This window comes from Rosa chinensis, chromosome 3 (genome assembly GCF_002994745.2).
Source record: "Rosa chinensis cultivar Old Blush chromosome 3, RchiOBHm-V2, whole genome shotgun sequence".
In the NCBI taxonomy this organism is placed as follows: domain Eukaryota; kingdom Viridiplantae; phylum Streptophyta; class Magnoliopsida; order Rosales; family Rosaceae; genus Rosa; species Rosa chinensis.
Genome location: NC_037090.1, coordinates 23,271,634 through 23,286,849, shown reverse-complemented (window position 1 = coordinate 23,286,849; position 15,216 = coordinate 23,271,634). Strand labels below are relative to the sequence as shown.

At 36.7% G+C, this 15,216-nt stretch overlaps 1 protein-coding gene across 2 annotated transcripts; it reads left to right on the top strand.

The window, feature by feature from the left end:
* The first annotated feature begins 300 nt into the window (after positions 1–300).
* On the top strand, positions 301–7,640 carry LOC112193728 (calcium-dependent protein kinase 20). Of its 2 annotated transcripts, XM_040516151.1 has the most exons (8): positions 331–351; positions 447–1,802; positions 3,455–3,598; positions 3,709–3,861; positions 4,657–4,772; positions 5,146–5,313; positions 6,935–7,159; positions 7,289–7,640. In XM_040516151.1, exons 2-8 carry the CDS (start codon positions 929–931, stop codon positions 7,379–7,381), a joined length of 1,773 nt encoding a protein of 590 aa, XP_040372085.1. In that variant the 5' UTR covers positions 331–351; positions 447–928; the 3' UTR covers positions 7,382–7,640. The 2 variants fall into 2 exon arrangements, with proteins under 2 accessions (XP_024189729.1, XP_040372085.1); XM_024333961.2 differs by having other exon boundaries at positions 301–1,802.
* Positions 7,641–15,216: the final 7,576 nt, after the last annotated feature.

Genomic DNA, 15,216 nt, shown 5'->3' with positions numbered 1-15,216 from the left:
ATCCACTCACCTTAGTTCCGAAATAATTGTTGAGCTTAACATCAACATTACAGCCTCTTAAAAATAGGCAGGGTTCAAGTGATTTTGTTTTGGTAAATATTTTTTATTTTATTTTTTTATGCGTCATTTGATGGTGGTCATCCGTTATAGATAGTGATGGGAGATTTGAATAACATTGAATTAAGGTGAAAAAAAAAAAACCATTTTTAAGCTTGCTCACAAAGTCACAAGCATTTTGTTATTGGAAAGTCATATATTCGACTCGCTCATTTTAAGCTTAACGCGGATCAACTGTTTTGGTAATTGAGGATAATAGAGGAGACTCAGGACTCAGGAGAGCCAAAGTGATGGGTACGTGAAAAACAGAAAAGAAAATGATTATTTGTAAATTGAATATGCTACTCTTTTATCTCTCATATGCTCAACACGTAAGTATGGATTTGTAGCGACGTACGGTCACGATCTCTCTGTTACGCAACATGCAGAACGTGGATATTGCGTCCCTTCAATTTTCGACATGAACCCAAATTCCAGAATCGCAGCATTTGATTCTTTTCGATATATTGCTTCTCATTCTTCTTCACGACTCTGCTACCCTGCATTTCCCGCACTTCCTTCTTCTTCTTCTTCTTCTTTAATTTTCTATCCTACGTACGCCTTTCATTTTATATTACAAACATTGATATATTTCTGAGATTTCCTTTTAAATTTTTCTCGTTGATTCGTGTTGGGCTCGAATACAAATAAATTTGGGTAGTTTCGAGACGTATGCTGTTGGAAGCAAAGAATCAGATCAAGCTAGGGTTTGCTCAGGTCCCTGATCTGACGGCAGAGGTAGGGACTTGACTGATTAATGGCATTGGAGAAGATTGATTTGGGTGTTGTATTTTGATACAAGGACCTGATATTGGTGTGTGTTTTTTATTTGATGGGGAACACATGTGTCGGACCAAATCTCGGCAATGGTTTCATGCAATCCGTTACGGATGCCATTTGGCGAACCCGGCCACCGGAGGACCGGCTTCCTCCTCCAAATGAAGAAGGCAGTAGCAAAAATGACTCAAATTCGAATCCTGGTCCGTCATCCAAAGGTGGCTCTCAGGCTGATCCTAAACCTCCTGATGCTCCTCCTCCAGTCCACAACAATCCCCCTGAGCCTGTGAAAATTGCTAATGATCAACCTCCGAAAGCGGAACCAAAAGGAGTGAAGGAAGAGGACAGCAAGGCCCAGGAGGCCGAGAAAGCCAAGAAAGCTGCTCATATGAAGAGGGTTTCTTCTGTTGGACTGCAAATAGACTCGGTGTTAGGAAGGAAGACTGGCAATATCAAGGATCTTTATAGTTTGGGGAGGAAGCTTGGACAAGGCCAATTTGGGACTACCTTTCTTTGTGTGGAGAAGAGAACCAATAAGGAGTTGGCATGCAAGTCAATTGCAAAGAGGAAGCTGACTACGCAAGAGGATGTGGAAGATGTTAGGAGGGAAATCCAGATAATGCATCACTTGGCAGGACATCCCAATGTGATACAAATCGTTGGTGCTCATGAGGACGCTGTGGCGGTTCATGTTATAATGGAACTTTGCGCAGGTGGCGAGCTTTTCGATAGGATCATACAAAGAGGGCATTATACGGAGAGAAAAGCAGCTAAACTTGCAAAGATCATAGTTGGTGTTGTTGAAGCATGCCATTCCTTGGGTGTCATGCATCGAGACTTGAAGCCGGAGAACTTTTTATTTGTCGATCAGGAAGAGGAAGCGCCACTTAAGACAATAGATTTTGGGCTCTCAGTGTTCTTTAGGCCAGGTATGTTCATCCTTGGTACAACTTAAATTCATATACAGAATCCATATGAAACTGATCATTTGATGCTAACTTTGTTGGTTGGCCCTGTTATCACTAATATATACACTTTTGGCTTATATTACATATGGTATTTGGCTGTGGTAGAATTACCTCACTATTGCTTTCCATTTATCAGTCTCGTTGCTATTACTTCATCGAGTATAAGATACTTGAACTTAAACGTGTACCACTGAAATGTTTGTTTATATGGCCATGGCTCTCTTGTCTTAATATATGAAACAATTATATATACTTAATCAAATACATACAGTATTTGGTTGTGGTCACGTTCTCTTACTATATAATTCCATTTATTATCTTGTTGGTTTACTTCGATGAGTATGGTTGTTGAATTTATACTTCTAAACCAAAATGGTGGCTTTATGGAATTGACTATATGTGGTTAACTCTGGTTGTCTTACATTGACTGCTTACAAGAAGTAATCTAACCTCATTAATTTGATATGTCAAATCTAAGAAATATTGGAAGTTGGAAGCTTGCATAATGTTAGGTCTCATATATTCATCCAGCTGACCATCTGAGCAAAAATATACGGCCCAGGCATAAGCAACTTATGTGGCTATGTTTTTGGGATGCTATGCAAGATGAGAATCTAATGATCGAAAAAAAGGAGTTCTGTAAATAGGGATACTGAAGAGGTAAGTTTGTGAAAGTTGACAGCAGGGTAGATATCCTAGTGTTAACTGTTAAAGAGATGGGGTCTATTGGAAGCAGGGAGAGGCATCAAGTGTTTCAACAATTCCAGAGGGAACGGATGGCATTATAAAATATTATACAAATAAGCATAAATGAATTGTGAATTAGCTTGAAAGATGAAGGATTTTGGTATAGTCTGATATGATGAATTCACTGTTTGTAATGATTTGAAATTGATTATCTTACCATTCAGGTTAGAACTAGCTTCCTTCCTTTTTTTTATTTTTTATTTTTATCAGTTTAAATTTCAAGAGCCTACAAGTTTGGGCATATTGGTGGCTAATTTTATTAATGCTTTCTTAATACTATGACTTCTCTTATGTTTCATGTATTTGAATATGTCTGGCAAAACAAAGGGTACTTGAATATGGAAGGAAAAATTAATAATGATACTATTTAGACACTTAAGCTCATTGGTGAAGGTGAAACTACGGTTGCTGGAACAGACTGGCTAAGAAATATTTTGGCTGTCTTGAAAATGTAATTAAAAAAGAGTCATCTGCTCTTACATTCTATTTGAAGAGCAAAATAGATGTAACTGAAATATACAAGAGTTTTACTCAAGAGCAATTCCTTTAGCAAAGGCAGTTAGTTTGTGATATATATATATATATATATATATATATATATCTTAAATAATTGTGCTTTGCAAAATGTGTACTGCCCTGTTGAAACAATTTTTCCCAGGCCTGTGTAGTCAGCTGGCGCCTCTGCATGTTAAATTTTCCAGTAACTATCTATTGAGAATGTAATGTTTGCCTAAAGTTGTCATCCACGTAGTTTAGCTGTTGTCATTGCTTATTGGAAGTTATTTGATGTTGCTTATCTCATCAATTTGCATGGCTACATTGAATGCTTTCAGTAACTAAATTATAACAAAAACCCATCCTTTCAGGAGAAACATTCACTGATGTTGTTGGGAGCCCATATTATGTGGCCCCAGAAGTACTACGGAAGAATTATGGTCAAGCATGTGATGTTTGGAGTGCCGGTGTTATCATCTATATATTACTGAGTGGCGTGCCTCCATTCTGGGATGGTGAGAATATCATGATTATGACTTTGTTGTATTGATCATCTGATACTCATTAAAGTATAGCCATATAACAATTAGATCTAATGTAGTTTGCCTATGATGTTCTTGATCAGAAACGGAGCAAGGAATATTTGAGCAGGTTTTAAAAGGTGAACTCGATTTCATATCAGAACCTTGGCCCAGCATATCTGAAAGTGCCAAGGATTTGGTCAGGAGAATGCTTATGAGGGACCCAAAAAAGCGGATAACAGCCCATGAAGTACTTCGTGAGTGCAGACTTCTCTACAATTTGGACTTCTTGTTGCAACTAAAAGTTTCGTAATTTATGTTTTCATTACTCAATGATATCTGTGGAGATGTTTTTCTATTGAATTCAATATATATAGCAAGGTGGTGCTTTGATGCAGCAATCTTATATGAATTCAAAGTCTGTGTCTAAGGAGGTAAAGTAGTTATAAATTTACTGGAAGTGATCAGTAGTAATCAAATGCAGCATAAGCAGGAGTATTATCATTCTTTTGCAAGCCCGAGTGGTTTTCTCTTCTCAAACATCTCATAGAAAATTTATTGGAGAAATTTGAAAAGGCAGAGTATGAGATGCATTTCATTGGAGAAATTTTATTGCAGATTTTTCTTAATAGTTGTAGTATGCATATATTCATGGTAACTCTAGTGGAAAATTTATCAAATTGAGAAGCATCTTTCAGTCCAATTATCACATGGATCTTATCAAAGCCTATTACAGATTTGGTAATTAATTGGGCTTCGACACTTTGTTGAAATTTACGTAGCCTTGTTGCTTGTACATCATCCATTTACTGCCTTGCATGAATAAGAGGGTGTTTAGAGTTTAAACTCTCGTCTTCTTTTGTCGAAAAATAATTTCTTTGTACTTGGATAGTTTTTTTAATTTTGGATGGGTAGATGATTGAGCACAAAATTGAAGGTAGAAAATGTTGATCTGAATGTCAGTTTGTTGTCGAAACCATTCATCCCTAGCCTGTTTCAGCAGTTGTTCTGTCTTCAGTCGTGGTGTTGAAGTAGCACTTGTCCTTTTGCAGGGCACCCTTGGGTTCAGGTAGATGGTGTTGCTCCTGATAAACCTCTTGATTCTGCTGTCTTAACTCGCTTAAAGCAATTCTCGGCCATGAACAAGCTCAAGAAAATTGCCATCAGAGTGAGTATTAATCATCTTTACTGTTGTAGATGTCACATGTCAAGTTTGCATACTTAAAGACATTGCCAGGCAATTGTTCTGCAACAGTAATTTCTATTATAGTATGATCAAGTAAAACAACAAAGTTTTCTGTGGTTTGCATGTCGAATTATTGTTACAAAACTAATGAACATGCACATCTATGTTTAAGATATCTATAAAAGCTTCAGTTGGAAAAGGGAAATGAAGAATTTGGTTTGGTTGCTTCGGTTGTATTTATTAGTAGGATGGCATAAAAAACAAGGTTGATATTATCATTGGGAGTCTTAATATTAATGAATGATGATTGTTGTGATGGTGGATTCTTTTCTTTGGGTGTGTGTTTGTTCTGCAGGTAATTGCAGAAAGCCTGTCGGAAGAGGAAATAGCAGGGCTGAAGGAAATGTTCAAGATGATAGACACAGATAATAGTGGGCACATCACCCTTGAGGAACTAAAGACTGGTTTGGAAAGAGTGGGTGCTGATCTCAAGGATTCTGAAATCACTTGGTTAATGCAATCGGTAAGCACTCCCTTTGGACCCATGAGAGCTTTATCCAGGCATAGCCAGTTATGGATCAAAGGAACTTTCTTGCATTCTTTAGACTTTAGACCAGTTTTTCTAGCTAAATTTATACTTTTGTTTTATCCTGAATGACAGTAGCTAAATTTTCTTGCTCTGTCTATTACGATTTTCTTTGTTATTTATTTTTGGCTCTTTGGTTTTATTGTTAATCTTTGTCTGGTTTACACTTGGCTGTACATGTGTAAGTAATTGAGGCCAGAAGAGGTTTAGGAGTGGATGAACTTCATTGGATCCATATCAGAGCTTTTTCTAGTCATGTAGTATAACCAGTTGTGGAACGAGTAAACTTACTCCAAAAAAAAAAAAAAAAAACAAATGACTAAAACTTCCTTGGTCTGTTCATTTCCTTGGCTGAAAATGTAGTTTTCCTTGTCCTGATTGCTAGTGGCTTGAGGGCTAAGATCAAGCCTCTAAATTCTTCATAACACTTTTGTTATCTGTTTTTGGTCTTTTTATTTTTTATCCAGTAAATCTTCCTTTCGTTTACAGTCTACACCGGTCTGTATTTGTAATTTTGTATATGTAGATGAGGCCAAAACAGGTTGAATAGGGAGTGTCAATAGTACCTAAAGATATGTACATTCTGTTGGGTTTGGTGCCTATCCCTCCTTGGTGGAGATATTTTTCATGGCATGAATGCATGGTATTAATTGTTTGTACATTCAAGGTGACAACTTATACATGGAAAATTGGTGCATGGTCAAGTGCATGCATTATGTATAAATGTATGGTCAAGTTGATGCATTGGGAAGAAATTGATAGTTAAATTAATGTTTAGTCTTCCTAGAGAGTTAATGTGGGAGATGGGTGGTTGATTCATGTATGAGCATTGATGAAGTGAGTCTAGAGACTTCTATCAATGGTATAAATAGATGCAGCTTGTGTGGAGGCAAGCAAGGAGAGGTCTAGAGCAACTCTAAGGGTCTGTGTATAGAAGCAAAGTGAGTTGTGTTCAAGAGTGTGAATAGCTCTTGGGGTAGAGTGACCTTCTAGGTTGAGAGACTTCTAGGTTGAGAAAGGGTGTACAAGGGGTATCCTATTGGATACAAGGGCTTGAGTTGGGCATAAACTTGAGCAGTGTAATCTTGTACTTGTGTAATTCTCTCATTAGTGAAGGTGAATCTCTCCGAGGACATAAGCAAGGATATTGGCCGAACCTCATTCAATCTTGTTGTCTTCTTGGCTTGGTTATTTCTTCTTTCTATCTCTATTTCTAGTACTTGCGTGGTGGAGGGATTAAATTCCCCAACACATTCGTAGTCATACTAGATAAGGAAATACACATTAGACGACTGCTGTTGATAAATATGCTGTATGAAGTAGGTTTAGATAAACTATTGTACGTACAAAGGACTGGTGGCAGTATGGACAAGGGGATCAAGAAGAGATAAAGTGCTAGTTTCTGTTCTTTGATTTCCATAGTATAATATGACCATTTAAGTCGTGTCAATTACAAGATCACATGGCTGGATAAACCCAGGGTAAAGGGTTGTAAAGCAATTGGTAAAATTCTGTTTTCAGATTGATGAATGGCTTTTCTTTTCTTCAAAATTTTTAGGCGGATGTAGACAACAGTGGTACCATAGACTATGGTGAGTTCATAGCAGCGATGCTACACCTGAACAAGGTCCAGAAGGAAGATCACCTGTTTGCAGCATTCTCATACTTTGACAAAGATGGAAGTGGGTACATTACTCGAGATGAGCTGCAACAGGCCTGTGAGAAGTTTGGTTTACAAGATGTGCAATTAGATGACATAATACGTGAAGTCGACCAGGATAATGTAATTGATCTCAACTGATTTCCCCACTAACCTGTTTGATATTCTTCGACTGTTTCTCCCCTTAAAACTGTTGTTGGTACGAAATTGTTCCGAGTAATTTGTGTTTGATTGACTTGTGTTCATTTTCAGGATGGACGCATTGATTATAGTGAATTCGTGGCCATGATGGAAGACACCGGTTTTGGCAAGGGATTACAAACGAACATGAGTAGTAGGCATTAGTACCTGATCCTATTGTGCCTAATCAACAATACAATCTATATAGTCAGTATGTACTAATATTTGCTTTTTCAGAAATTAGCAGGATTAGTAATGAATAGAGATCAGCCAGGTTTCAGGGATTGAAGAGATCAGTTAGTGCCTTGTTTCTCTAGTGCTTTCATAATTGTATTTACGGTTTAGTTTCTTTTCAATGTCTTCATTCACTTCAAAAAAGATTGCAATTTATCTTTTTTGAAGCTATTATCATTGTACTTGTCCTTTTGTTTTCCCAAAGTTTGATTTTACAAGTAGATAGTGTCTTTTTATTTTTATTTTTTCATTTTAGAAAGAGACGAAAAGTTATATTAAAGATAGAATTGAACGTTCTTCTTGAAACACATCAACCAAAATAAGTGGTGGAGAATGAAATTATACAAATATTAAAGTAAGGTTTCTCTTATGAATAGTGTGCACACGTTTTTGCCCCTGTCATTTGGTATGATTTACTGCATTGCCATTACTGCAAGGAACTCCTTTTTTTACACACACACTTGAACCTTAGCAAAGAATCTACAGAGAACCAGCTCAAAATCTCAGTGATGATATCAAAAGTAATCTCTGGTACTGCGTCAGATACCTATTTATATGTACAGAAAGTTGGTTGAAATCATTCACCCTTATTTTTAAAGGTAAACTTAAGGAGGTACCAATTATATATCCAAAAGAAGGATGAAAGACACGATTCCAGTATTCCCGCCCAAGTTCTTACACATGCACACATGTATCCAACCCTTTGCCCTTCTATAATCTCAGCACATATCTTTCTTTTTGCTGGGACCTTCAAAAATTTTGTGAAACTTCATTTCACTCCACTTTGAGTGAGTTTAATGTGAAAATGTTGTATTCCACTAATTGATGAATTCAATAATCATTTGTCAACAGGCAAAGGAACCCCCATATGAAGTGTTTGGGAAAGAGCAAGATGATAGTTGGATCGCTAGAAGGAGCGCATGAGTTCTAAGTTCGGCCTTTATTACCTTATTTCATCAAAGAGCCAAAGGTGAAGCTATACAGTGCTTCTGGAAGTTTTACTTTGAGCCAAAGAACGTGCTGCGCCTACTTTAAATGAGTGGATTTTTAATATGTTGGATGTGTTGAATACGGACCAGATTGATCTTTTCTTCTTGGCTCTATGGTCTTTGTGGACTGAGAGAACAATTTAGTTTGGAAAGGTGGGAGCTTCCAACCAATGCATATGATCAGTTGGTGTGCCAGTGCAGACATTGATTTTGTTTTTAGTTTTGGTCTTTACTTTTGTGAGGTAACTCCTTTGTTTTGAATTGAGGGAAATTCAGGTTGCAATCATCCACTTTCAGTTTCAAGGTATGCATTGATTCTCCTGACTATTTACAAAAATCACTTGCAGATTGAGTTTCGAATCAAAAATTTATTTTGGATTTTGATTTATGCTCTTTTTGTGTTTGGTTACTCTTTTGAGACAACTCCTTTGTGTTTTGATGAGGGAAACTTAGGGTGCAATTCCTAATATTAGATAAAGCAATATTAAAAATGAAAGCTCCATTCAATTTACTAGCAACTTTCTGACCCGCAGCATCGCACAGGATAGCTTCCTAGTATTCTTTGAAAAGCAATCTTCTTTTCTTTTTCTTTTTTTCAATATTTTTTACCAGTACATACATTGATTCGATTTGATTATGTTTTTGAATAGTGGGATTTACTTTCTTTTGGTGAATATGAAGCTTGTCATTCATCCAATTTTAGTTATTGGTAATCAAAGTATCAAACCACGATTCGACCAAAAAAGAAACATATATAAGTTAAATTGGTAGAGTAATGATTATCGCTCAATTTAGCATGTTGCGAATTGTTACTATTATGTTAGTTGAATACGTTAAAGAAAGAAATTATTCTGGTGTACAATGCCACAATTACATAATTTCATGATATACTGAATGAATCACTTACCAATTTTGTAAAGATCATGGGTTCGATTCTCACTGACATATGTAAGGATGGGGGTGGGCTAATGGTTTTTATTTATTTTTATTATTATTATTTTTTAAATAATAAATCACATACCAATTTTGTATGCAAATTTATAATATCCTTAAATTCACTTTCTACAGGTAGAAGAAACTCAAAGAAAATGTGTTTACCTATGCGATCATGCGAGAGCTAGTAATTAAACTATAAGGCTATGTAAAGCCCATTTAACTAGCTGGTGAGCCACTTCATGGTGTCCTTGTAAAGATGATAGAATAAGGATCTTAGATGCTCTTAGAGGTGTTTGCTAATGTCCTCATAAGTCATAAATAGAGTCCAAACATGACCTAGGGGTCATCATGGGCCGGGATAGGGCTAGTCCTACCCTAAATTTTAAGGCTTAGGGTAGGGTCAGACCGGGCATACTCAAAGCCAACAAAACTTAGGGCTGGACTGGGTCGGGCCGAGGCTTCAATATGTAAGCCCTTACCCACCCTTAAGGCCCATCTCGTAAGGGTCAAAAGGGCTGAGCCAGGCCGGCCTTCTGAATATGGGCAAATAGTAGCACAAGGGCCAAAAGGGCCTTTGTTTATAGAAGAAAAAAAATACATTATTTTTTTTTTATTTGGGAAAATGTGACTCCATGTTTGTATCAGTGGGTAACCCAAGATTCATTTTTTTGTTGACCCTATTTTAGATATACATACTTTTTGAAGTTACCTTAATAACATTTATAAATATTAGTTAAGTTATTGATTATCTCTCCAAATCTCTCAAAATTAAATGTTGTTTAACAAAGAAAATAAATCTTCCTAAATCAATTACAAAATGATAAAGGGATGAGTTGTATGTGGATAAAAAAAGATGAATATATTTAGAAATGGTGGTTCTAATTAGACCTCCTCATTTGCTATTTAGACCTCTTATAATTTTTTTAAAAAATTTTATTTCCTATTTTACCCACTAAAAAAATAAGAAGAAGATAAAGAATTTCCTATTAATCACAAACCTAGCTATTTGATCTTCCTCGCAATGAGACCTTCAAAAACAACAAGAATTGGTCTTTGGGCCTGAATGCGGGAAGCCAAACCTCCCTTTTGAGTAGCAAAATGAGCAAAGAATTCATCAAATCATGCTTTCATATTCCATATTTTCTTCTTGCGCGTAACAAATTCTCTATTTCATTCCAATTTAGAAAAGATCATCACATCATCATCAAAACTGCACCTCCCTCCAAAAAGGTTCAATCTTTGCCTCATTAAACATTATTGATGCATCAAAAAACCAAAATAAAGACCAATTCTTTGTGCGAAGCAATCCAATTTTGGTACCTCTCGCTTTCTCAGACCCAGGAAGTACAGAGCTCACTAAACCCAATTCAATATCATGTTTTTCTCCGATTATCGTTTCAACTTATACAAAATTATAAATATGGATTTGGCAAGCCTTCAATTTGACCCTCAACCCAACCACATACTTAGCTGATAAGTCTCAATTCAATCTCAAAATCAAGAACAAGTAGTCAATGATTATGGAAGCTATTATTATTTATATAGAGCTTGGGTGGAAAAAGAATGAAAATTAACTTGTATTAAAAGAATAAAGAACCTTAGGTGGGTTCAACAAATGAAAGAGAGAGGATTTGACTCTGTTGATGAGAACACATGATTAAAAGATGTAGTTATTATTATTATTATTATTTTTAATTTATAGAAGGGGTAAAATAGGAAAAAAAATTTATAAAAATTAAAAGAGGTCCAAATACCAAATTGAGAGGCCTGAATAGAACCTCCCATTTAGAAAATATAGAAAATAGAAAATTATTTGGACTTGTTAGAGCGAGCTTAAGGGGATGGGCCAAGCGTAGCCCTTATGGAATGGGCTGGGCTTCATTTCCATGGCCCTTACCCTACCCTATTTGAAAAAGGGTCGGGCCGACCCGCTCTAGTTCAAGGGCCCGGCCGGGCTGGCTTGAAATTGGCTTAGGGCCTAAGGGCCAAATGATGACCCGTAACATGACCCACGCGAATAAATGAAAAATAAAACCTGCACCAAACCAAGGGAGTCTGAGTCAAATCAAAAAGGTCCAAGATCATGCTCAATAGCGAACTGACTAGCCAATCTCCGCACTAAAGCCTTTACCTGTATAGATTCGTAAAACACGTTGAATAGTCAAAGAACAACATATGAGGAAAGAACCCTCTTGATCTCTAGCCACCACTTCAATTCCTCAAGCTCTATTAGCTTTGTCAAAAGCACCATCCAAATCAACCCCACATGAGGACAAACACATCATTTACAAGTCCTAGCCCTTTTAGGAGATCGAGAAGTGGCCCGAGGATAAGTGTCCAACCAAGCAGAAGCTTGGGAAGCAACCTCCCCTGGGTTAAAATGTTTCTCCTCCCAAAGGAGCATGTTTCATGGTTTCTAAATAGCCCATATGAGTACCATCAAAGTATTAAACTGGCTATGGGCGTAGCTGTCAACACACGAATTAACCAGAATCGAAAAGAGTCTGTAAAAGAGCGAGGATCCTGAGCCTGAACGCACCATGAATCCATAACGGTTGTAGTGAAGGGGCAATCTAAGTTTGTGTAAACGTGTTCTAGGTTTTGGTACGGACTAACCTAGTTAGGATTGTAAAACAAGAAATTGAGGCCCGTCTTTTTCTTCGATTAGATACATGTCGGGCCGAGCTGTAACAATGATTTTTTTGAAAAATAATATTGCTCTGTGTCAGTAGATTTCTCATTCACTATGCCAAAAGTGGTATCAGACGACAGACAGAAACTGTTGTCTGATTTGGAGTGCCACCGTTGTAGAGGTGACCGCTGTCTGATGAAAAATCAGACAACGGTGGAACACAGTTGTCTGAGAAACATACAGACAACGTGTATGTGTTAAACATGTTGTGTGATACTCGGCAGATGGCTCGGCAGGTGGCTCGGCAGATGCCAAGCGCAGCTGCGCGGCAGTTGCGGCGTTGCCTTCAGACAACAGTTCTAGTGTTGAAGCTGTTGTATGTTGAGCTTCTCAGACAACAGACTTTTATTTTGTGTGTTGTCTGACTGATATTCAAACTTCAGTTCTTGGACTATATCTGTTGTCTGATTAACTTTGGGACAACATAATTCAATTTATTCCGTTGTCTGATTAACTTTGCGACAACAGAGTTTAATTGCTTCTGTTGTGTGAGTGTAGATTAGAAGACAGTGATTTGTTAAGAACTGATGTGTGATATGAATGATTGCAGTGTGATTTGTCCCCATTTTTGGGCATTCAGACAACAGGCAGTTATCATTATATCTGTTCTGTTGTCTGATTATTTGAACATATCCCATTCCTGAATTAAATTGTGCATTTGATCCATTTACATACTAAATATAAACATTGCAAACTATCAAATATAAACATTGCAAACCACTAATCATTGAACCCAACATTTTAAACAAGAAAAGCATTCTAGTGCATGCCCATCTACTTGGGACATCAAAAAGCTGATACATATATATCCACTGTTCCAAAACATGCAACATATGGTGCATGACAATGTACCAGCAGAGAAGCACAAAAAAAAGATGCTTTCCTTAGCAAAAATGGACCAACAACAAGCGCGCTACTTCATGGCTCATGCACATATGTGTTGACAACAAACTTCCCCCACTCATTTCGCACTTGATCAATATCCGCTTGGGTGTATTCGTTGCTGCCTCTCCTCTCCCACTGAAATTAGTTTATTATATCAAAAGGATTAGTTAATCATTTTGGTGAATGAGGCATGGACATGATAACAAAGTTATGAGAAACTGAGTCAAGTGACTATATTTACTTAGCTGCATATGAACCGTTACTGACATTTTACAAGAATGTAGAGAAGTTATGATCCATATCTCTTCACTTCACATGATAAAACACATTCCGGTGGAATGCAAATGGAATTCCACAATAAATAGGAGGAAACCTGAAAAGAAAGAATAAAGAAGGTTGGATGTAACAATGCTGTTCACGACAGAGCCAACAGCTTATTGTGCACATAAAAGGTTAATCATTGTTCGTTTATCAGGGGGAAAAATTTAAACTTCAAGACAATTTACCTTGATATCTTGACATTCATAAATACATTCATGAATCATCCAACCAGGTCCTTCTCTTGATCTGCAAGAAGAAAATAGCCAAATTTAAGTAAAACAAGCAAAACATATACAAAATAGAATCCATCAGGTGATTTCAGCAATTGTCACCTTCCACCTGTTGCCTAATTAGGAGTATAGAGTGGAATTTACGAAACAAACAAACTGTAAAGCATAAATTATTAAACACAAATGTTCTTTTGTTGCCAGTAAAGTAAAAGTCAGAAAGATAGAAGTGAAACAGGTAGCAACTAACCTTGACTTCCGATTTTTTGACAGTCTTTATCATGAATCTATCATCCTGAGTCAAGTAAAAGAAGCTGCCCCTCTTCCCTGGAGAAGAAAGCTCCCTAAGAGCATCATTTCTGCAAATGGCCAGCATATAATCTGCAGGATCTACTTGGTATAACTCCCTCAAACGCCTGAAATTCCCAAAGAGAATTAGTAACAGAAACTTATGGAAGACTCACAGCAACAGAAGAAACAAACACTTGCAGTATAATTCAGCACCCAATGCTCGTTAAAATGTAGTGTTCTTAGTCAGTATTCGATTAAATTAACCTCTCAGATAAGAGATGATCATCCAACAATAACTAACCGATATCCATCTGAATAAGCTAGAGGCTAAAGAAATCATAGACATCCATGATCATCCAACAATAACCAACCACCAAAACGTTTCAAATGAGCCCGAGAAGGAGAAGAAATCATAGACATCCCTCTCGGCTGCTTTAGTTCAGCAACATATGAAACTAAATAATTGCTGCTCTAAAAAGGGACCAAAACGGAGGCAGCAGAATAACTTCTGGAGTGATTAGCTCCAAAAGCATGTCCAAATTCACTTTCTAGTGACTTCTTCCTCAATTTTGCATATTCCACGGATGGACTCTCACCATGCACACTGGTGAAACCCGTGGAAAAAATTGCATAAGAGAAGACAAAGTTAACCAAACAATGCAAAAAAAAAGAAAAAAGGAGGCTAAGTATTATGGTCTCCACATAAATTTCATGGCATGGAGCTGCACAATTTTGAACTAGTAAGTTAAGAACTATGTGTGCTGTCATGATAATCTAAATCCCTTGTGCATAAATGCATGTTGATTATAAACAATATATAAAAGCCAAACAAAAAGAACACTAATCACAGCCTATCCCCAAATGTTTTTTTTCTTTTCCAGTAAAGCAAATAAGATATAATAGAGAATGAACCAGACCTTGAGATGGCTAATTTCACTTTAACAACCTGCATTGTTTATGCTTCAGAATAGCTAGTTACAACATCAAGGAGGACGACATCATATTTCACAAAGAGGGTTTTCTAATCAAAGAAAAACCATAGAAAGACTTGAGACTCGGATTTGAAACATATCAAGTACCAATATTAATTAATAGTTTTCTAGAAGAACCAACATCTCCTTAACAAAATATTATTTGCAAACTAAATAAACATCTCCTTAAGTTTGACATTATCAAAATTCACCAACAATTACATGTTTTTGGATCCTGCATACTTCCAACTAGTTTTCAGGTATTATTTGCATTTGATTATTAGGCATGAAGAAGATATGTTGCAGATACTAGACACACATAACCATGAGTATATGAGGACATGACTTTATATACCTTCTCTAATCATATGTAGTTCAATCTGTAAACTATACTGCAATATAATATAGGAGAATTATATGCTTTTATTGGTTTTGTAAACTCCCCAATTCTTCC